Source organism: Myxocyprinus asiaticus, chromosome 34, assembly GCF_019703515.2.
Source record: "Myxocyprinus asiaticus isolate MX2 ecotype Aquarium Trade chromosome 34, UBuf_Myxa_2, whole genome shotgun sequence".
In the NCBI taxonomy this organism is placed as follows: Eukaryota; Metazoa; Chordata; class Actinopteri; order Cypriniformes; family Catostomidae; genus Myxocyprinus; species Myxocyprinus asiaticus.
The window spans coordinates 42,378,997-42,402,696 of NC_059377.1; the positions used below are offsets into that span (position 1 = coordinate 42,378,997).

The 23,700-nt window shown below is 39.5% G+C and overlaps 1 protein-coding gene across 4 annotated transcripts in view; it reads right to left on the minus strand.

Moving 5' to 3' along the window:
• LOC127425230 (oxysterol-binding protein-related protein 10-like) overlaps positions 1 to 23,700 on the minus strand; it is a 50,194-nt gene that overhangs the window by 13,669 nt on the left and 12,825 nt on the right. For 3 of the 4 annotated variants that reach the window (XM_051670968.1, XM_051670967.1, XM_051670970.1), the window contains exons 2-7: positions 22,757 to 22,932; positions 20,004 to 20,083; positions 17,403 to 17,471; positions 11,791 to 11,985; positions 9,175 to 9,394; positions 5,848 to 5,966 (exon numbers count right to left, since the gene is read on the minus strand). In XM_051670968.1, the coding sequence (XP_051526928.1) occupies positions 5,848 to 5,966; positions 9,175 to 9,394; positions 11,791 to 11,985; positions 17,403 to 17,471; positions 20,004 to 20,083; positions 22,757 to 22,932 (859 nt within the window). The remainder of the gene's footprint in view (positions 1 to 5,847; positions 5,967 to 9,174; positions 9,395 to 11,790; positions 11,986 to 17,402; positions 17,472 to 20,003; positions 20,084 to 22,756; positions 22,933 to 23,700) is intronic. The other variant, XM_051670969.1, reaches the window with a different exon arrangement.

Sequence of the window (23,700 nt, forward strand, 5' to 3'; positions counted from 1 at the left end):
AAAAACTGCCATAATAATATTATATTTAAGCAATATCACACGAGCAAGAGTGCGATATGGCCCTATATCAGCACTGCTGTGATTCGGCCATAGGCCAAGTGCCGTAGGTAATTACAGCAGTGCTGATTTAGGGCCATATAGCATGATTGCGAGTGTGATATTGCTTATATACAACAGTTCAATGAAAAAGTACATTTTTAAAAATTTGGAATAACTGAGTACGGTCACAAAAACGCATTTGTGCATTGAACTACTTGCTTACGTGACAGATCAGAATCTGCTGCCATTGCTGGTTCAAACCAAATGATGTGTCCAAGCCTTCGTTAGTAATTCAAAAATGTCACTTCAGAAATAGTATCACGGCTTGTGCTGTTTCTAACAAGTTATTGGATAAACAAGGATGGATGTGTGTGTGTGTGTGTGTGTGAGAGAGAGAGAGAGAGAGAGAGAGATGGAGCATGTGCGATCACCTGTTGCCACTCCCAAGCAGAGATGCTGTCAGCTTTCTGAAGATCAGCTTTCTCAGTGGAAACATAGCCATCCAAGAGGGGGTATTCCTCTCTATTTCACAGTAGCCGGTGTGCTAGAGTCTTTCTCTATAGAAACCGCAATGTCCTCTGCCATTTTAAACAGTGTGTATCCAATGTGGGCACTCCGGTAAGAGGTAAGCGCCTTGAGTTCTGTAATCAATCAGTCTGTTGTGTCTCTCAGCTGTGATGAGCCGTAATGCTGAAGTTGTTCGTTTAAAGCCGTTTAAAGCTATTTCCTATCTTTAGTAGTGTTCTAGCGATCACGGAGCGCTGTTGTATGTTAACACTGGCTGACACCGATTCACTTCACATCACCAACTGGCTCATATTACACACAAAAATGATCTTTTGCCACCACCTGCTGGCTAACATATGTAATGTAAAAAAAAAGACAAATAGTAGCTCTTAACACATATGCACTGCTCTTACACTTTAGTTTAGAATGGCACGAACACAAGCGGAGTGATACACACAGTGAAGTGTCCGAGTGCTGATGGTGTCAGACCATCAGTGCTCATGGAACGTTTCTCGTCCAATCAGATTCGAGGACCAGAAATAACTGTTGTATATATTAATATCATTTTCCACTTCCAGTGAGTAAATGTTTTGAACCAACATCAGTCCTGATCATAACTACCAAATATTCATTCATTTTCAGGATTTTAACCCTTTAAATGCCAGTTTGTTTATATAATGTCACTGATGTTTTTTACACACACAAACAAATTTCTCAATACACACATCCAAAACACACTCTGACATCCATACCAACACACACACACAATTTTAGATGCATCATTTATTCAATTGGCCTCCAGTGCTCTATAATACAGCAAACAGAAAATAGGGAAAAAGCATGTATTTGCTCCATAGGCTAAACATTAGAAAAATGGTGCCATCTGGTGGAAAATATATTTTTTTAAAAAGTAAATTTTGAAGCCAGGGCTCCAGAATGAAAGCATAATATCATAGAATTCATGATTTTATGCTTTAATGGCACTGGGATCAAATATTGCAGTTTTCATGGGTTTCAGTGGGGACATTTTTGTCCTGAAGGTCCTGAGTGTAACTATTTTGTGTACACAGTGTATTATAGATGTATTATAGGAACTGAGGTTGAAATATAAAAATTTTCCAAAAATAAACACCTATGGCAAAATGTATGCCGTTGGCATTAACACAGACAAAAATGTCCAGAAGGTCGCACAAGGGTTAAGAAAGAGGAGGCAAGAGTTAATTTTCTTGAAATGGTATGTTCCAATTTGTAAAGGCAGGAAAATCTGTGCCTTTATGCAAACCACCACTAGAGGAGAAACAGAGCAACAAACTGGACGGATAGTGTTTGGAGCACATGGACAAGCCAGTCGCTAGCACTGCAAGTTCGAACTGCTTTTACTTGAACAGTTCTAGCTTTTAGACTCTTTATTTTGCACTGCTGCTAATAAATGACATTTTAGAAAGACATTCCTGCTTCATGGATTGATTCTCTATGTGACTGCCTTGATCCCTATCACATCCAGTAATGGTAATGCAAATAATAATGTACATTAAACAATAATAATAATAATAAAAACAATAACTCTCCGACCCCTACAGACATGTAGATTCATTAGAGAGAAAGATCTGCGCTGTCGAATTATAATACTTAACACTCATATCAGACTTGTCAGAATCATGTGTACAGACTTCCACAACACACACGAATAGATGGACAACGTTTTGATCAAACACAACACATGTTGATCTTATACAGCAGGAGGGATTTAATACTGGACTCTCTGGAGGCAAAATGATACAACAATCCATCATGAATCAATTTCCCACATGCTCCCTGTCATTATCTGTCCAGCTCAGATACTGTCAATCTTTTGTACATCTGTCATCTGTCTTTGATTTGATCCAAACATGAGCAGCTGGTTGGAAGAAAACCCTTGGTGACAATTCAAGTTCTTAACTTTCTTTGCCTTTTCTTGCAACTGAGCCCAGAGCTGTTCAATTCACTGTCACAAGTGTGTTCTGACTCAGAATTGAAATGGCAGAAAACTATATTTCAATGCAACATGAAAATGATCCACATATTTCCGTGTGGTATCTGGCTGGGGGTGGACTGAACTTCACCAGCCATCTCATTTACAACCACCCACAACCCCCAAAAAATGCAAAATACATTAAAATAAAAATGTGCATAAAAATAGTTGGATATTTAGTGGGCCCACTATGAGAAAACTTTTTTTTTTTCTCCTCCTTAATGAGTGTCAACACCCAGATCATAATCATCACCAACATTGTGTATTGGTGACTATAGATCTTATTGACGCTAGCGGCATTATGTTTAATGGGAATGACAACGAGGTTGTGAGGAATAGACTTACAGTCTCTTCAATGGCACGCATGGGGTTAGGGTTATAAACCTGTAAAAAGCTCCTAGATCACATCTGATTTTCCACAACTCATGTTGTCTGGAGTTCTTTGTATACTGAATGTTCTTGGACAGATATTTTATCAATGTTTTGTATGCTGAAAAAACACTTTAAACTGCTGTACAGCCCACTGAAGAGACTGTTAGTCTATCCCTCACAGCCTCGTTGTCATTCCCATTCAAATTCAAAGATGGCACTAGCGAAAATAAGGTCTATAGTGAGTGCTGTGCAGCCTGTGCTCGTGGGAGCAGCGGCGGGTGGCGGTGCAGGCTGTGCAGCAGTCTGACCCGTTTGGAAAGACAGTGTTACCTTAGGAAGTCTCGATTCTGTTTAATTTTTTCTCTCCAAAAATTCAAACCAAACTGAACTAGCAACAATGTAGCTTAACTTGTAACTTGCAACTTGCAACAGTATATGGTAAAATCACACAAAAAACTTTCCGAGCAGTTTGGCTCACTTTCACCTGTTTACAAACTTGTGTGGTTGCAATAAAACCTTGGAATATTCCATTACAGTCTGATTTGAGGGGGAAGGGGGTTGCGTGCATTGATGGTGCTGAAAATAACTGCAATATCAATCATATCGGTGTTGTTACAGTGATATTTAAAATTCCAGCACATTATTTAACATTAATGATAATAGCAAAGCATATTATTTGTATTTTTAGGGGGGCCTTGGCTTCTGGGGGCCCTAGGCGGATGCCTACCTTTGCCTAGTGCTAAGTCCGCCCCTGGTCATAGTAAAAGTCATCAGTACTCACAATCTTTACATGCAATGACAAAAAGTCACTCTGATTCCAGCTCTTTGAATGTGTTACTCCACAGCAGCAGATGAACTTGTCTCTGTGTTTGTCTAAATGCAGACTTGATGTTTTACTCTTTTCATATAGAGCAGTTTAATGCACAGTTCCCTAAAGACTTCTGTAGTGTTCCTCTCTTTCTTTCTCGCCCTTCTCTCTACTTTCTTCCCCTCCTCTCTAATTAAATGATGACTGTTTTGCTGCAAGAGTAACAGCTGACTAACATTAGAAGCGGACCTCAGGGTAAAAAGGTAAAATGATAAAAACATGAATATGACATGATCGCTGCTGGTGCTGTATGCATGATGCTGTTGTTGTTTTGGATTATTTACCACACAGAAAATCTTTCTACTTTCTGACAGATATCAGTGAAACCGGTGACGTGAGAAATCACACTTCCCAGATAGCACATGCACGTCTCCGAGATGTCAGGTGTAGATCTTTTCATCTGGAAAGCATCACAATCTAGATAACATCTGCTAAACATCTTAAAAAGATCAGATTTACAAATGTTGTAAATCATAAACGTCTCAAAGACATCTGCTGAATGTCTTACTGACATCCGAGACATACGTCTAATAGACATATTGCAGATGAGTAAACAGTGATGTAAACACACATCAAATAGACTTCTGGGTGATGTACGTGTGCTATCAGGGTTGCAGGGTCAGAATTAAGGCTAACTTTCCCTAATAGCACACGTGCATCACCCAGATGTCTATTTTATGTGTGTTTACATTTTACGTTGTTTGCTCATCTGCAATACGTCTATAAGACATTTCCTCTCAGATGTCAGTAAGACATTCAGCAGATGTCTTTGAGATGTTTATTATTTAGAATGTTTGTCAATCTGATCTTTTTAAGATGTTTAGCAGATGTTAATTAGATCGTAATGCTTTCCAGATGAAACGCTCTTAAACAGACATCTCAGAGATGTACGTTTGCCATCTAGGACGTGACGTTGTCTTTAATTATCTCTTCATTTATAACATTGTTTTGCACTATTGTTATGATACGAATATACAAATATTTCTCATGCCAATAAAGCATATTAAAAACAGAAACATTAATGAATAAAAGTTTCACAGAAGGACTATTGAACATATTTGGATACATGAAACAGCATTCACAGTGCAGTAATATGCCACATCTTTTGTGCGGGACTTGATTTCATCCATTAGGATTTGACTGGTTTAAACACGTTAGACTTTGATTTTATTAATTAATATTATTTTTCCATGCCCACACGATCTCGCTTTCATCAGCTGAAAAGTCCATTAAAAAGTCCAGATACTTTAGCCAAACGACAGATAGATTTGGCAATACCTGGCTGCTCAGAGATATTTGGCTGTTCTTATGTTCTAATGGAATGGGATGGTTACATTACGGTCTATTTCTCTTCACACATCTCACGAGTCTGACATTCAGACCCTAATTAGCTGTGCAGAAATGGTATCACTTGTGTCTCGCTATAATGGTTATTAATGAGAGAATTATGACATGTAATTACACCGGCAGAGACAGCTGGCAGCTCTGATTGATGTCTGGATGAATGTTATTAAGCAAGAAATACAGTTACAATGCAGCATTCGTCAAACATGTCATATGTGACCCTATATTAATTTAAGGAAGTTTGACGCAAACAGGATTTTTTATGTTTACCTGGCTCTGGATGTATAGTTTGTATGTGTGTAATATGCTATATATATATATATACACAGTATAAATAACAAGTTTATTGCAAAATATTGACAAACATTCACACACAAAAAAAAAATTAGATTTGCCACATTTTCTTTGCATTGAACTACACTACCCAAAATGCACCAATATTGTCCTGACAGAGGATTGTGCCTAGAAGGTAACCTTCCGGATGCCGAAACTTCACATGGTATGCAACGTGTTTATTATGCTTATTAGGAGTCCCACAGAAGCCCTACCCCTAAACCTAACCCCAACTAACCATAAACCTAACCCTGACCCTAACCTAACCCTACCCCTAAATCCAAACCTAACATTATTAACCACAAATGCGACTCTCGCGAGACTTTGCTATCTGGACGTTACCTTCTAGACAGCCCTGACAGAGTGGCTTTACCTCAGTGTTCGACAGCAGGGTTTTCTTGCTGAGGGAGGGCGAAAGCAGAGTAGAAGCGCCGCCGTTCCTCAAATGCTCTCCTGAGGGCGAGTTTGGAACAGTCCATACAGGAACATTGTCTAAAGGCAAGTAGAACACACAACCAGCGGTTTAACATCACGTCCGTCATTACAGAAAGTAATTCCCGATCATCAGTTACCGTCCTTCAGCCTATGTGACCAGTATAAACCAGTCTAAGGTGGTTTGCTGCCTGGCCAAGATGATTTTAAACTGGTCTTATTGGTGTGACCAGCAGACAGGTGCTAATAACCCCTCTAAAACCATAAAACTAGACTAGCCAGACCAGTGGACACCTGCCTGGTTGCCAGCTAAGACCACTTTAGACTGCATAAAGATGATTTTATCAGCAACTGAGGGACACCCAAGGTGTGAAGCAAGGTGTCCAAACATCTCAGCGATTCACCGAAGCAATCAACCGTAGATGGTTGCTCATTCGCCTGAGAGCTTGTACCGGGGCTCATCTCGCACGTCACGCTCTGAATCACAGCAACAGTTTTTTCTGCGGGATTCCTCATGGAGAGACGTTTGAGACAAGCTCTGTGAAAGGATGGGATTATTTTATTTTCTAGTGTCAGCTCTGGCGAGAGTGAGAGGATGAGGATGAGGAAGAGCAGGATTATCCTTTTTTCCCTCCTGTTTGCAACATTCAAGCTTATAGTGAGAGAACCAACTCTAAACAGAGAATGATGGTGGTCATCTTTCTGAAACTCTTTGTTTGCTTTGTTAAATTATCAGAAATAGTAACACTAGCTTTACTACCAATTTGCTCTGAATCTCTTCGTTGCTTTTACCAAAAGGAAAGACGAAAATACAAATGAGATCTCAATTGTTTATGCCCTAGAGCTTCAGAGGAGATTTCAGCAATGTCTCAAACTGTGCTCAGATTTGCCAAGATACCAAAGTCAGAGATCTCAATAAGAACTCAAAAATTTCTCATCAAATTTGTCCAAGAGCAAGTGATCTCAACATTCATTTCATAGCTCGATACTTTTATTGTATGACAACAATTGACTTGTTGATATCTATTTTTATTGCTTCAAAGGAATTCTTTGAGAAACATCTGAGACAAAGTTGATACTTCAATAAAACAGTGTCCTGAGAAACTTCTGAGCAATAAAAGTTTCCGGACAATTCAGCAGACAGCCATAATAAATTACCAGAGGACCAGGGACACAAAACATACTTATATTAATGGACTTGTTGATTCTAGTCCGGAACCCATTTGCAATTCTAGATCATTTCCAAGTGTGATCATTACAGTATGAAATGCAGCATCATTTGCAAATTCAACATTTTCTAGTAAACGCATTGCTTTAGACTAATGCACAAATGTTTCAAGCAACAGAAAATAATATCACACTAAACATGCAATGAAAATCCATGCATGGACCAGAGCAGAGTACACAAAATGTTCTGTCTGGTCATTTTGATGGGAGACAAACAGATCATGCAGACAAAGAAATGTTTATGATTTGGATTTACCTGATTGATATAGTCCTTCCTCTCTGGATCCGCCCCATAACAGCTCCACCCCAATTATAACCCCGCCCCTAATTATATATCTGTAGCACCTGATAGACCACCTTAGTAAGAGTAGATGCCATATTTGATTTGGCATGAAGGACAGAACTGCAGTCCATTCAATATGGAAATTTACTGTAAATGTTTTAGTATTTCACTGAATAAGTTGACTAGTATTTCTGTCCATCAAAGCCTTGTTTTCATTTGTATCAAATATGGCATCTACTCTAAAGTCTAGTGGCCAATCAAGACTTTGATTATTGGAGATTATAAGAGCTCAGATCAAGCCCACGTCCACACTAATACATTTTAGTTTGCAAAATGCATCAATTTCACTATGTTTACGCCTCTTAACCACACTAGAATGGCATTTTCCGGCATCAAAAACGCTCTTCATTGCAAAACAATGGCATTAGGAAACTGAAAACGAAGGTTTCAGACTTAAACGGATCAGTGTGGATGTGGCCCAAGAGCATATTCTGAACCCGAGTACTAGATCACACCAGTTCAAACTGCCTTAAATAATTACAATTCTTAAGAACAAGGTTTGGATTCGGTTATGGCATCAATCCATTCAGTTTACCAATACTCTCATTTTCACCTCAAATTGAGTTCATCGAAGTGATCAGGCTGAGAGAGGTACAAACAAAGCACTTTTAAACTCTAACGTTAAGTTCCTCTCAGAGGAACACAAAGATATTTTGCACAAATGAATACAAATAAACTGAAACAGAATGCAGTTTGTTGAAGCAGAAAAGAAATGGCACAAAATGTCATTAAATCCATCTAAATCCATTAACAATGTCATGTAATCTTGTAATTCATAAGCACTTCAGGTTTTGTCATAATGCGCTCAAATTTGTCCATTGATAGCAAGCAAGTTCACAAAGATTCCCAGAGTTCTCTGTTCGTTCTTATGGTTGTTTTTGGCCGAGTGAGTCAACATGACAAATCAAATTTCAAAACATCCAATGGACAAAATACAAAGCTTGACATCAAAAAATTAAGGTAAAATTAAATCATGGTGACCTACATTTTGGCGAACAACACTTTTGCAGGGCCGGTACTTGGATGGTGGTCTATGGTGGGTGGCTGGGAGGCATTTTGACATTTAGGGTGGGCAAAAGGTTCTCTTTTTCTGAATGGGGGGGAACTTTCTGGATGTTTCACCATCTGACTCAGGGCGCACAATGCCCCCTTAGGCCCTCCCATTGACCCGGCCATGCTTTGACGCTGTAAATCCCATAGAGAAGTACCTGAGTTCACATCAGGATTCATTTGAAATGTTTTAGTAGATCCACTTGGTTCTTACGGACAGCATTGTTTGAATATTTAGGCACCTGTGTGTTTCTTTGGCATGTGGTTCGTCCAGCATAGAAAAGCACACACACAAATCAATGAAATACATGCATTAAAGGGACGGTGTTCATCCCTTTCCATTAAAAAAAAAAACTAAAAAAACATTAAAAGTGTTACACACTCAAGCAAAAATACAAATTACACAGACAGGTATAGAACAAAAATAAAAAAATAAACAGCCAAAACACAGGTGAACTTACAAATGGATGGAGTACCAACACAACAGAACATGCAAACTTCAACAACATTTATTGCAATCGTTTAGCTGCAAGGGCCCCGGTAAATATGGACAGGGGCCACATTCTACCTCGCCCTGATCTTTGGCCAGGTCACGCTCATGGTCTGGAGTAACCAGGGGCGTCTTTAGGGCATCCATGTCGGACTCACCAGAAGTCGGGCCATGGTGGTGGCCCGTCTGAGTGTTGCTGTTGTGACCGGCACTCTTCTGTAAAATAGTTAGGCACTCTCCAAGGCAGTTGAGGGTGGCAGCAGATGTTGCTTTGAGCAGCAGCAGGTCTTGATCTAGACAGGAGAGGGGTCCTCGCGTCTGCAACGACTCGATGGAGTGAACTAGATTCTTCTGATGACCTTCGGCCTGATTCATAGCCTTAAAAAAACAGAAAGAAAGAGAAAACTGACCATAGATGATCGACAGTTTACACTAATTTCCACTCTAGCACCCCTTGTGGCAAAGCTGAGAATACAACGCATCCTTGTGTTAGGGTTAGGGTTTTGTTTTGTTCTATAAAGTACTGACAATATTTCTCCCAAATTCCAAATAAAAATATTGTCATTTAGATTATTTATTTGCAGAAAATTATGACTGGTCAAAATAACAAAAAAGATGCAGTGTTTTCAGACCTTGAATAATGCAAAGAAAACAAGTTCATATTCATTTATAAACATCACAATACTAATGTTTTAACTTAGTGTTCAGAAATCAATATTTGCTGGAATAATCCTGATTTTCAGTCACAGCTGTCATGTGTCTTGGCATGATCTCTACCAGTCTTTTACATTGCTGTTGGGTGACTTTATGCCACTCCTGGTGCAAAAATTCAAGCATCTCGGCTTTGTTTGATGTCTTGTATCCATCCATCTTCCTCTTGATCACATTCCAGAGGTTTTCAATGGGGTTCAGGTCTAGAGATTGGGCTGGCCATGACAGGGTCTTGATCCGGTGGTCCTCCATCCACACCTTGATTGACCTGGCTGTGTGGCATGGAGCATTGTCCTGCTGGAAAAACCAATCCTCAGAGTTGGGGAACATTGTCAGAGCAGAAGGAAGCAAGTTTTGTTCTAGGATAGCCTTGTACGTGGCCCCAGATCATCACCGATCCTCCACCAAATTTCACAGTGGGTGCGGGACACTGTGGCTTGAAGGTCTCTCCAGGACTCCGTCTAACCATTAGATGTCCAGGTGGATCGGTGATGATCTGGGGGTGCTTCAGCAAGGCTGGAACTGGGCAGATTCATCACCCAACAGCAATGTGAAAGACTGGTAGAGAGCATGCCAAGACGCATGAAAGCTGTGATTGAAATTCAGTGTTATTCCACCAAATATTGATTTCTGAACTCTTCCTAAGTTAAAACTGAAGGGGTTAATATTCAAATATCCTTTTACTCTTACAAGTTATATCTCATCTTTTATCATCCTCATTTATTCTTATTATATTAATACATTTTCTATTTTCCTTTTACAATAAGGTGCAAGTAACATGCATGCCATCTGAGGGGTGACTGAGGGTCTGGCCCATGCCAGGAATACAATAACAGTGATTATTTATTTAGCTCCTGGAGGATATGCATTTATATTGTACTGCATTTATTCACAAAAATATATATCAGTTATAATTATTACATAATTAATCAACTATTCTATAACCATTTGATTCTATTTTACTTCAATCACTATTAATTGAATGAGAGAGAGAGATTTTAGTTATGATATGATGTTATTGTCATATTAGGTGACTATGTGCATTAGTAGGCCTTATGTGTATGCTCTTTGTCATGCTCTGTCTTAATTTTCTGCAGATGGTGAAAAGAAAAACTGCATTCCACCAAAGTTAGGGAGATGACCTCCAGTCCTGGGAAATAGATAATGACTACCCGTTGCGATTTCTAAATCATTCAGTGTTTGGATTGTATATAGTACATTTTTAACATGTGACTCTAGCGTAGCGAAATATTTGGGACTTCGGAAAGCGAAGTATATATATCTGCGACGAGGAGGGGGGCATGGCAGGGCACTGATGATGCACGGTCAGCGCTGAGTCAGCTGATCAGCGGGAGAGTGAGATAAAAGGGAGCCGGAGGCACCAGTTCGAGAGAGAGCGAGACGCACGCGGCCACGTTGCATGTGTGTCTATGTTTGTTTTTATGTTTTATGTTTTTTTAAGTTCATTTATATCATTAAAAGTTAAGTTAACTGTTCAACCAGTTTCCGCCTCCTCCTTGCCCGTCCTTTAACTGTTACACTGGTGCCAAAACCCAGGAGGGAGGAGAGATGCACTGTCGCTGAGTCCTCGCCGCTGCCATCCACCAGGGGAGCAGCCGCGGCCATCTGCCAGAGGCCAGAGGACTCGCTGCCGTCCGCCAGGGGAGGAGCGAGCTGGCATCCACCAGAGGGTGGAGGAGCTGTTGAGGACCAGGCGAGCGCTCAAAAACAACTTATGAAATCCCGCGCATGCAGACAGAACAGCGTGTTACCCTTTCACTTTAAAACACACACTATGTCATAATGCCTATTTCCACATGAACCCCAGACCGTTTTCAAGAAGTGTGGTTTGAGTTCAGAAAACTGCTTTCACTCAAACAAACGAACCCCAGTTCTGTTACAGAATCAGATTAAACAGGAGTTTCTGTAATGAGCATCATGTGATGGTCAAACCAACAACCTCAAGGCTGTCTGTTTCCTGTTTCCCCTTCAGTATGTGTGTGTGTGTGTGTGTGTGTGTGTGTGTGTGTGTGTGTGTGTGTGTGTGTGTGTGTGAATTGTACCTCTTTGACCTCCAGGAGGCGCTCTGGGTACTGGTTTTTGGCACGGCGGGCGGCTGCAGGTGACTTATGATGCGTTATGGTAACGATGTTGCTGGGAGCTGCGTTATGAGGCAGATGATGTCTCTGAGATCCAGGAGAGGAAGTCAGAGGAAGATGAGGAAGAAGAGAGAAACTCCGTGTACGACCTGATGAATCCTGAGAGAGACAGAGATGCAGTTAAGAGCGTGTGAACATTACTGCACACATTTAACCTCGTGCAACCCCACGTACACATGTGTGGATGTTGTATTTTGGCTTCGCTATACACAATGCATAATATCAATTCATTTAAATTAACTGATTTCAGTTAAGGAGACACTGTGCTGTCAGTAAAGGGTTAAATGTTCGATGTACGAAGTCATGTGACCAAACAACATGGCGCTGACCACAGCAGAGTTTGTCTTTGGCAGAAACACCAACAAAATTACATCTGGTAAGAAACCTAATTAAGTTTTTACATGGAAACCTGTTTGAGTCAAACGCTTAGAGTCTCTAGTTTCATCTGATATGCTATTTTAAAAATGTGAGCGATTTATTGCGAAACGCCACGCTGCTAAACACAAGGTACACTAATGTGTACTTTAGCGCATTTTTTTTCCCTAAAATATCCTATATTCACTGTGCATTATCACATTTATTGAGAATCAATGGGTTCATCCAAAAGCTGAAAAATGTTGCTTTCAGTGGATTTATATGGAGTTAGGATGAAAATAAGGTGCATTTCAAACTGTTCTGAGATCAGTGAAGACAGACAGCACACTGGAGGTGAAGTCATTCATTAAGCAAGAGAACAAGGGTGCGTTCACTCCTAAAATCCAACCAAAAGTTCAGTTTCAGGTTGCAGATGATGTTTGGATCACTCAACATGTTTGACACACATGTGACAATGATAATCAGTACATAGATTCAGAATTTATAATGTATCATTTTATTTGAACATGGTTGGCAGTGATTGGATGATGCTGGACATTACTTTGAATCATAATTATGTTAATTTCTGATGTAATGTCTGTAACATCTCCAAACATGAATAACCAACACTCCTGGAAACATAATAAACTATTTGATGAAAAAACAATCTGACATTCTGTAGCTTGGAATTATTTTACATTTCACAACTTAGTCCCGCTGCCCACATGAGGACATACATTTTCGGGAAAACTATTTGGTCTAAAAAAATGATTATTATTATTATTATTATTGCATGTTTATTAAGTTCTACTACGTAGTTACAAATAAAAAGGGGGATGGAAAATGCACACAGCAGTCATGCTTGGGTCTCAGGAGGTTAACACAGACACATAAAACTGGCTAACAAGCGCAAAATGTCTAAAACACTCTCAAATCTGCAGGGATGCCCATAAAAAATATTACTGAGGTCAAATTTTAAATAAGAAAACAAAAATGTGAGTATTGTGTTAGCTTGGCAACATTTTAACATCAGCTCTGTTGGAATCGGTGTGTTAGTCGAGTCTCTTGTCCGTTTCATGCGAAGAGTGCTGGTTGTGTGATGCGTGTCAAATCAGTTTTATTTGCTGTCAGAAGGAATCTGGCAGTGTTGACAGTTCACAGAGAGACAGAGAGCCCAAATCTGCAAAGCTCTGTGAAACATTAGTTCTCCCTCTCTCATGTGAGCACAGCTGTGTGCGAGTGGGCTACTCTCACTCTGACATCGAGCGTGGGTGTTAGGCAACTGAAGCCAAGAGCCATCCTGAAGACTGAAATCAGGCCAGGGAACGAATACACACACACACACACACACACACACACACACAAACAAAAATGTTAGCACTTTAAACATGAATTAAATACACGATTTATTAACGCACAATTTAATTGTTAAATATAATTACATTTTTAATGTAAATTAAATAAACATTTAAATGTTATTTTTTATGTAATGTTATTACATATTTATTTGTCCATTTATAAATGTGTTTATTTATCCATGTTTTTTTTTTTTTCAAATTAATAGAATGATAATTTATTTCTTCATTCTTTTTTAAAAACTCCATGTGGATGTGAGTGTTCGCACTATCTGTGGGTTTATGCGTGCAAACTTTGGGTGTATTGTATGTACAGTGTTGGGAGGGTTACTTATAAAAAGTATTCCACTACAGATTACAGGATACATGCTGTAAAATGTAATTTGTAACGTATTCCGTTAGATTACGTTACTGACCTTGAGTAATCTAAATACTTTGGATTACTTCTTCAGCACTGGTTGATTTTTTTCACTTGAAATTCTCATTAAGAATAAAAATTTTATGCCCAAATATCAAAGGTCTTACTAGAGAAAAAAGTTATGTTCTAACGTGAATTTTCTTGATAGAATTCATTATAAAATATAATCGCGCCTGGTAACAGATGCATGCAAAGGCAAGAAATAGCATTTTAGCTTAGCATAAAGCTAAATGTTTACATGACAATTTACACAAGATTAACTTGTGCTGCTAAAACCCCACAGAGTGTACACAACGACATCCGTTTCTGATCGTATGTGGATTCTGTTCATAGAATGAGGCAGAAAATATATTATTTGTAGCTTTCTATACGATGTTAAAGGCTACATTGGTTAGCATTTCTTGTAAAAAATATGCTAACCACATAAAAAAAACATTGACAAAGCATGTAATCGTGTATTTATTCGATTTATGTTTCATCTGTCAAAGCGTTTCGAACTGTTTTTGTTAAGCTGTAGAAACACGGTGTGTTTATTGTGTTTACAATACACGATGTGTTTACACAATGTGTCTATTAAGCTCCAAAGAGAAAGTTCCTCAGTGATGTCATATCCACCTTTTCACTCACAACAGTGTGAAAGCGCTCATATGAATGTAACTCATAAGACAGTGTTTCACCGCTGTTCAAACACTCCTCGGATCGCATCATTTATATGGATAAATGTTTTCCAACTGAATAGACTAAATATTAATAGAAACAAATTACAATAAAATGCAAAGTAACCTCTTTAGTAATCAAAATACTTTTAGAATGTAACTGTATTCTGATTAACAACTATTTAAATTGTAACTGTGTAGTGGAATACAGTTACTAATATTTAGCATTTTAAATATCCACCAGCAGGTGGTAATAAAATTCATGTCCAAACTCTAATTTTTAGTTGAACTTAAAATTACGTCCCTGACGATCAATGTTGTCGCCTTTTTATGAAACAAAAGTTTATGAGATTTGTGTTAAACTATCAATAGGTCATGGTTTATTTTTCAATTATTGTTATGTTTATATTTACAATTGTATTTATGATATAATTTGTATTGGTATTTTTCCACCTGTTGTCGTAGAGTGATTTTTAAGTCACTGCAAAAGGAACCGGTGGAATTGGTATGATTTTTGTGACCACTTCGTTATTTTGATTATATTTTCATTTTGTTTAAAGTGTCATTTTAATTTAGGAATATTTTCGGCTTAATATTTTCATGTTTCAATAAATGAATGTAATTTTTCAAAATAGACCAGTAGGAGTTAAGTGCGTTCCGATACAATCACTGTTACTAATACTAGCTATGATTTGTGTGTCAGTTGATCAATATGATTTATAATACTTACATTCTCTATAATTTAACGGAGCCGACATCCATTTCCTGAACCACATTTTCCATGTGTATAAAAGGAGCAAATCACATTCAACAAGGATGCAGTTAATGCACAAAATAATGTGAGTCCATATTTCTATTCTTCTAATTCATTGCATACAGTCCATTTACACTACCAACTTCTTATGAATGTGCTGTCTTTGTTTATAATAGCTGGTGCTTGACAGGGAATGGACTATATAATATATTGCAGACACTGCAATAACCGGTGAAAAACCTCAGAATTCAATTGCACTTGACCCAGCCCATTAGTGCTTTGCGTGTGCAATTTTACCAAACCCACTTGCGCCTAGACTTAGTGCATGCTTGCACGAAAATAGCAAAACTTCATGGCAATGCCCACTAACTTTGTGTGATGACTTATCGCATACCACTGCGCTCTTAAAATAGGGCCCTGTGTATTATTATAGTCAATGATTATTAAATTCTGTTTCAGCATTATACATTTTACACCCATACATACTATAATTAAGCGTTAAAAAAATGGTCATTTTATTTAGGTATGCAAGCTTACGTTTTGGGTGGCATTTGCACACCCTGGCACACCCATGGCTACGCCACTGACATATACACTTACACACCAATATGCACACTCCACAGCTAGTAAACACACATAAAATCAATGGGCATTTTAAGGAAACCGTGTCAGTTGTGTGCTATTTGTGACTTATGAATTACAGTATATAATAAGAATAACAGTATACCAAACTAAGTCACTTTATTTGATAGATTTGACTCCGTTTTGTGTGCAATCAATGTAAAATCAGATTTATTGAAATAACTGAAATAATTATATTTGGAGCAGTACGTTGTGCAATGATATTTACTGAGGCCATAAAATCCCACAGACTTACATTGAGCAATATGTAAGACCAGAATATCAAAGAAACATTTTGATATTACACATTTTTGCACCAATTTTCACAATGTAGAGCTATATGTTAGGCTTAAGGTGAGAGATCATAAATAACTATTGGTTCCTTGCAAAGTTGTAACCACATACAGCCTTCTGAAAATGTGACATTTTAACTCAGAATGACCAACAATCACACACACACACACACACACAGGCAGTCCACAGAAAAACACAATCGAAGGCTTTCAGTTGTAACTCTAAACTCTTCCAGATGAACAGAGATTTCCCTGTATCAATATCTCACCATATCAGTTACTGTGCGTCTGCACTGAGGGGTCTTTGTGAGTAAGAAAAGACTGTGTGTGTGTTTGACAAAGAATAAAGAAATTATTCTCCCTCAGAGCAGCAGGGTCGAGTGAATGAAGCTCTGTAATCATGAGCTACAGCATTAAAAGAGATATCCCACCCTCTTCCTGTCAACACACACAAACTAATCAATCTAAATACCATTACACACCAACTGAGAGAGACAGAGACAGGTGCGGTGTTTAACAATCACTACAAATTAGGAGTTGCACGATTACTCATTTTTAATAGTAGACTTGTGATTAGATTAGCTAAACGTTAATGTAAGTGTCTGAACATATTTAGATTAGCGTGGACTACCTGTCGCTGCAGCCACTTGTACGATTACAGGCGAATATTGGATCTATAGGGTGCAGGATGGGGATGCATTCCGTCAGGTCATCGTATTCCAACTTATATTTAAATCTTCTAAACTCTCGGCGAATTGCGTTCTTGAAGGAGCGAACAGCAATCAGGTCAAAGTTGTGCAAGTCATGTTGAAGATCACTAGCTAGCGCTAGAGATGCGTTTTAAATTATTATGCATTGCACTAGAATTTACGATATATTTGAAGGCCAATTTGCATACGTTTCAGGTTACAGAAGCATTTGTGTCATCTTTGTCGACTAGTCTGTGAAACTCTACTACAAACACATGCATATTGAGTTCGCAGAAACAATAACAGACTTCACACTTCTAAACACACACCTGCAAACATGCGTACAGATAAGATAGTGTGTGTGTGTGTTTCATACCTGTGCATCGAGTGTATTCTGAGTTCTGTCAACACACAGGCGTTCATCACAATCCTTGAGTTTCCTCATCTGTGAATGACAACCAATTAAATTACTAGAATACACCAATCCAAAAAAAAAAAAAAAACACTCCCCAAAAAATCTTCCCAACGTCTCCTAAAAGCCCCCCTGCTGAAAAGACCAGCAATGCTGGTTACCAGCTTATGTTGTGTTTTGGGTGCTAGTCTCCCTGCATGGGATGCTGGTGTCCCCACCAGGCTCATAACCAGCTTCATCATAAAGACCATGATGGTCAACCAGCTTAACCAGTTAGATTTTGCTGGTGAAAAGCAGGGCTATGTTGGATTACCAGTTAGACCAGCACCAGACCAGCATAAACCAGCCTAAACCAGCATGGGTGTTGCATGCTGGTTCAGCTGGTCTTTGTAGTAGGGATTCCAAACACTCCCTAAACTCTCCAATGTGCTCCTAAACATGCCACCCCAGACTCTCCCAAACAAGCGCCCTAAACACTCTCCTTAAACAACATTCTATTCTCTAATTCTCAGTTCTCATTTTCTTAAACGGGCCAAGCACACAAGGTGCATATGCAACTACTGAATGAGCTAATGTTCTTTTTTCTTCTTCCGCTCATGAAGTCTATGGCACCCCATAGAACTATACACAGGAAAGTTGTGAAATTTGGCACAATGATAGAGGACACTCTCAAATGTAACTGACCCAAATTTGGGGTCTCTAACTGAAACACTCTAGCACCACCATCTGTTCAAAGTTTCACACGTTTCGGCCTATAAGTGTTGAACTTTAAAGCCTAGAAACAAAATTTTGCTCCGCCCACTATATTTTCCACCATTTCTAATTTTCCGAAAAACCTTTTTTTTACTTCAATTTTTTGAACGTAGTATGTCCGATTAGCTCGAAATTTGGCATATATTATCTAGAGACACTCATGACAAAAAGTTATGAGATTCATGATGATAAACTAAACCAATCTCATACACCGTGACAAATTTGATGGTAAGCATGCCAAAATGGATGTAAGGCTGTTTAAACTCTTTAGCGTAGTCACACGAAACTTGGTATATGACATCACAAGCATGACCTGAGGGTACCTGTGCAGTTTCGGCACAGCGCCCACTGCTTGGGTCATGCCACCTAGTGGTCAAGTAATATGCAAAATGTCTCTTTTTGCTTATAACTTAATAGTTTGGCCTAAAATCAAGAGACTGGTTGCTTTAGAGTCCTTGGGGCTAAGGCTGTAGATTTGGTTTGAACATAAGGGGGGTTGTATTGTGAAGCAGGGGGTGGGGGGTGGTTCGTTATACTTGCTAGTCTTTTTTTTTTTATCCCCTTTTCTCCCAAATTTGGGAATGCCCAATTCCCACTACTTAATAGGTCCTCATGGTGTCTCGGTTACTCACCTCACTTCGGGTGGTGGAGGACAAGTCTATCCATCAATCCGCGCATCTTATCACATGACTCGTTGTGCATAACACCGCGGAGACTCACAGCGTGTGGAGGCTCATGCTACTCTCCACGATCCACGCACACCTCACCACATGCCCCATTGAGAGCGAGAACCACTAATCACGACCACGAGGAGGTTACCCCATGTGACTCTACCCTCCCTTGCAACCGGGCTGATTTGGTTGCTTAGGAGGCCTGGCTGGAGTCACTCAGCACACCCTGGATTCGAACTCGCAACTCCAGGGGTGGTAGTCAGTGTCAATACTCGCTGAGCTACCCAGGCCCCCACATACTTGCTAGTCTTGGTTACCTCCTCCCCATTCCCCCACCCCCCAGAATCTACGCCCCTGCTTGGGTCATGTAGAGTAAAATGATACCCAATTTTCCCATGTTGGCCTTATTGGGCAGTGGTCATTTGGAATTTAAAATTCTGTAGTTTACAAAGGCATTAGTGTATCTTTATGAAATTTGCTGTGTAATCGGGGCCATGTCCTAAAGGTACTCTAAAAGTTTGGAGACAGTGCCACCTAGTGGTCAAAATATATAATAAAAATGCTTATAACTTCGGATTTATTTGGCCTGTTGTCATGAGACTTGTGTCGTTAGCTTCCTTGGGTCATGCGGAGTACGTTGATACTAAATTTCCCACGGTTGGCAATACTTCCTGTACACCATTTTGAATTTACTTGAAAACCTGCTTTCAACTCCTCCTAGGCTGTACATCCGATTTCCACGAAACTTGCCATGTATTATCTAGGGACAACTGAGACAAAGTTATGAAAAGCTTTTTGATAGACCAAACCATTCTCGTGTAACACAAATTAAATGGCAAGATGCCAATAAGGATCTGAGGCTGTTAATGGACATGAAACTTCATATGTGGCATTGTGACCAAGCCCTGACAATACCATGCAAATTTGGTGACAGCACCACCTATATGTCAAAAGTTACAAGCACTTGTATTACACTATAAGTCATGCTTATAAGTAACGCTCTCTCCAAACATTTTCCCTAACACTCTCACACAGTATGTTTGTGTTTGAGTCACTGTGAGAGCGTGGGGGGCTTGTTTACATGTGTGGGTGCATATCTGTATGAGACCGAGAGAGAAACAGTGTACAGGTTTTTGTGTACCTTGGCACTGCTGTCTGAGTGGCGTCTGATACAGGCCTGTAACTGCGCCATCCACAGCTGCTGTTCTGTGGCGTCCACCGCTGGGACAGAGGAATGACAAAGACATATGAGAGAGAGAGAAAGAGAAGTGAGAAAACAATAAAGATATAGTAACTATGGAAACTACATAGAAGATGCTTTAGATTATGTTATGTTAGATTATGGCTGTATTCCTGTTGTAAACACATACAAAACCAAAATAATGTTATCAGGACAGAATAGCTCAGAACACTTAAAAATGCCAAACATAATTTTGATTTATTTGATCATTATTTTAGATTTTGATGTGCATCAATTACCAATTCCATAATACCCTGAGAATATATCACCATATCAACACTGGAACACTTCCACTTTCAACAGGAAGTGACTCTGATCTTGGCAGATTTCCAATAGGAAAATACTATAAGTATCTGACACAGGGGCTGTTACTACAGCCAGAACTGCAAAATTTGATGTTGGTTTGATGTTTGTTTGCAATGATGACACTTTTCCAAGTAATGTGTGACCAGAAACATTAAAGGGATAGTTCACCCAAAAATAAAAATCCTCTCATCTTTTACTCACCATCATACCATCCCAGATGTGTATGACTTTCTTTCTTCAGCAGAACACAAATGAAGATTTTTAGAAGAATATTTCAGCTCTGTAGGTCAGTACAATGCAAGTGAATGGTGACCAGAACTTGAAGCTTCAAAAAGCACATAAAGGCAGCATAAAAGTAATCCATGCCACTCCAGTGGTTTAATCCATGTCTTCAGAAGATATATGATAGATGTGGGTGAGAAACAGATCAATATTTAAGTCCTTTTTTACTATAAATCTCCACTTTCACTTTCTTCTTTTGTTTTTCCACTCACTTTTATTGTATGGACCTACAGAGCTGAGATGTTCTTCTAAAAATCTTCATTTGTGTTCTGCAGAAGAAAGAAAGTCATACACATCTGGGATGGCATGAGGATGAGTAAATGATGAGAGAATTTTCATTTTTGGGTGAACTGTCCCTCTAATGAGAAACAGACCAGCGATCTGTGTGGAGACCAAGAGCAGGTCTGGTTTACCAGCTGTCCGTTAGCCCTCTAGAGAAACACCTCTGCCAGAACACAAACCAAAGCCGGATCTAGGTGGATGCTGGAGAGGGCTTTGCCCCCGCCCCCCAAATTATCCCTACACCCTCCCAAGCGCAAGTGAAGCAAAGGGTCGTATTGTATCATCATGGCGCTAACCCGAACCCTTCTCTCATCAGAACATACAGTACATTCCCTCACTACAATCTCCATTAAAATAAATTTAATGTTCAAGCTTCTGAACTAATGCAGCCTGCTCAGAATGGTTGATCACGGAGTAACCTTCACTCTGTATTAGCTATTTAAACGAGCTCCTGCTGTAATTAAGTCTGATGATGCTTCTGTAACGAGCAGGAGATGGACTGACGGTAATAAGCAGAGATGCTTATAAACATGACAGCGAGTGTTTGAGGCGAACCTGCCCTGATGATACTGAAATGGACGGAACATTCTTGAGCTGCAGTAACATCTAATTGTAATAAAATGAATAGTTCTGTCTCTAAAATCTGATGGGACGAGCCACTGCATAGCTGTAAATGCACAGCAAATGAATTGATCAATATTAATTATTAGGGGGTCGCATTGTTTATAGTTTATTGATTACTTGGCAACCATTGCTTTAAGCATTCTTCAATTAGACTTATGAATTATATTACTAGGTGGAATAACTGTTTATAGTGATTTATTCTACAGGGATGTCTTTTATATTTGCTGTTGCTGTTACAGTTTAATAAATGCAATAAGCCACTCGAATCTGAGCATTAGAGTGATTTTACCACGATAAACAGAGATTGTGCAGGGGTCTAGCGCGGCTGATAGGTAATTGGTCTGTTTTATAATTATACAGCAGAACTGCTCTGTGTCCACTGAAATGACACCTCACAGAATCAAATCTGTACTGACAGCAGCACAACAAGTGTGTGTGTGTGTTTTTGGACATCTCTAACACTAGAGAGTGAAACGAATCGTTGGTTTATTTCCATTTTCACCTGCAGTTTTAGTTTCTTCACAGTTGTTTCTCTCCATATGGCCCGGCAGACAAACACACAAAACTATTTTACACGGTCTACAGCGATAACCTAATGAACGGTCTTGCTGTCTACTGCCAACATAGACGATATCTTCTAAGGGGACTTTTTTGCGTCCATCTGCACTGTTCTTCAGTGTAAACAATCACTAGATGGACGTCTTTGACCATTGCACCACATCTATATGTTTTTCCAGTGTCTCGTGTAGGAGCGCTGTGTTTTAATGCGCCGTGTCTGGCTAAAAATAGCGTCAACTTTTAAAAACATGGCTCATTTTGTTGTGCTGCATCTAACTTTTTCAAGTGCAATGACGTGGTCGGTCTGAACAGCCTCTAAAGCGGCAGTCACTAGTCTTGGATCATGCAAAATTATTTCAGACATGGCAGTGGACAAGGATATGATATCACACGCAAGGGGTTCTTGCAGTAGCGGTTCTAGCTTTTATGGCGCCCTGGGCGAAACCCGCTTCAATACACCCCCAAAGTTGTTGGGGGGGGGGGGCACTTTGGAACCAAGTTATGGTTTAAGTGTTCTTACAAGATCTCCTTTTAAAGAAAACACCTACTGTATCACATGTTTAATCATGAAAGCGAAAATCAGAATATGAGTTTAAAACTACCTCTGAGTTTGAAGAGCTCTCCATTGGCTGAGCTGACGATGAACATGAATGGCGCCTCATCGCTTGACGTTACCGATGCACCAATCAGAGGGAGAGATCCTCTGGGCTTCTGGCTTTGCCCCTGTTCATTCACAAAATACTGCAGCTGAGACAACTCAGAGTCCAACACAAAATACCTGCAGAGAGAGAAAGACACCAATCAAAATCAAATATGGCGACACCTTAATAACATAAACATAAAAAAGTGTCGCCATATGTGATTTCTGCACTGTATACAGGCGTTAATCCGTCATTGGATTTGATTTCAGACAGAATACTACTAAAAAAACACAATTTTTAAACTTTGATGGTTACGTGCGGCTTTGAAAGGAAATAACCGTCCAATCAGAAAATTTGTAAAAGTGCATACATACACGCACAAGAATTCACAGACCTTCTTCAGTGTGCCTGATGTGTCATAGATGATAAACACACAAATCTGAAGCTCAGTTAATACAGGTACTCCTCTAAAATAACTCAGACTGCTGCTCTAAACCAGGCCCGTTTCAAGGTATACGTGAACTAGATGTCGTCTGGGGCGCCACGGGCTTGGGGGGCGCCAATGAGGCGCTGCCACACACGTCCCCCCACCCCAACCACCCCCAAAATCAGCAATAGGGATCTCACCTAGTGTGCCAAAATGGTCAGAAACGGCCCTGCTCTTAACGTCATGTTTGCTCTTAGATTAAATACAAGTAGGCTACAGTTGGCAGAAACTGCGGCAATTTTTTGTGTGCGTTTCTTTTGGTCTTCTACTTTTTTGCACTATATTACCATGTACAAATGCACAGATATAGTGATTGATGTTTATCATCATGAAATCAGAAACCCTCCCCTCGAAATCTGAACACAAGTGGTGAATGGTTTTCTTGTTTCCTTATCTTTAAAAATGACAGACAGCTTTA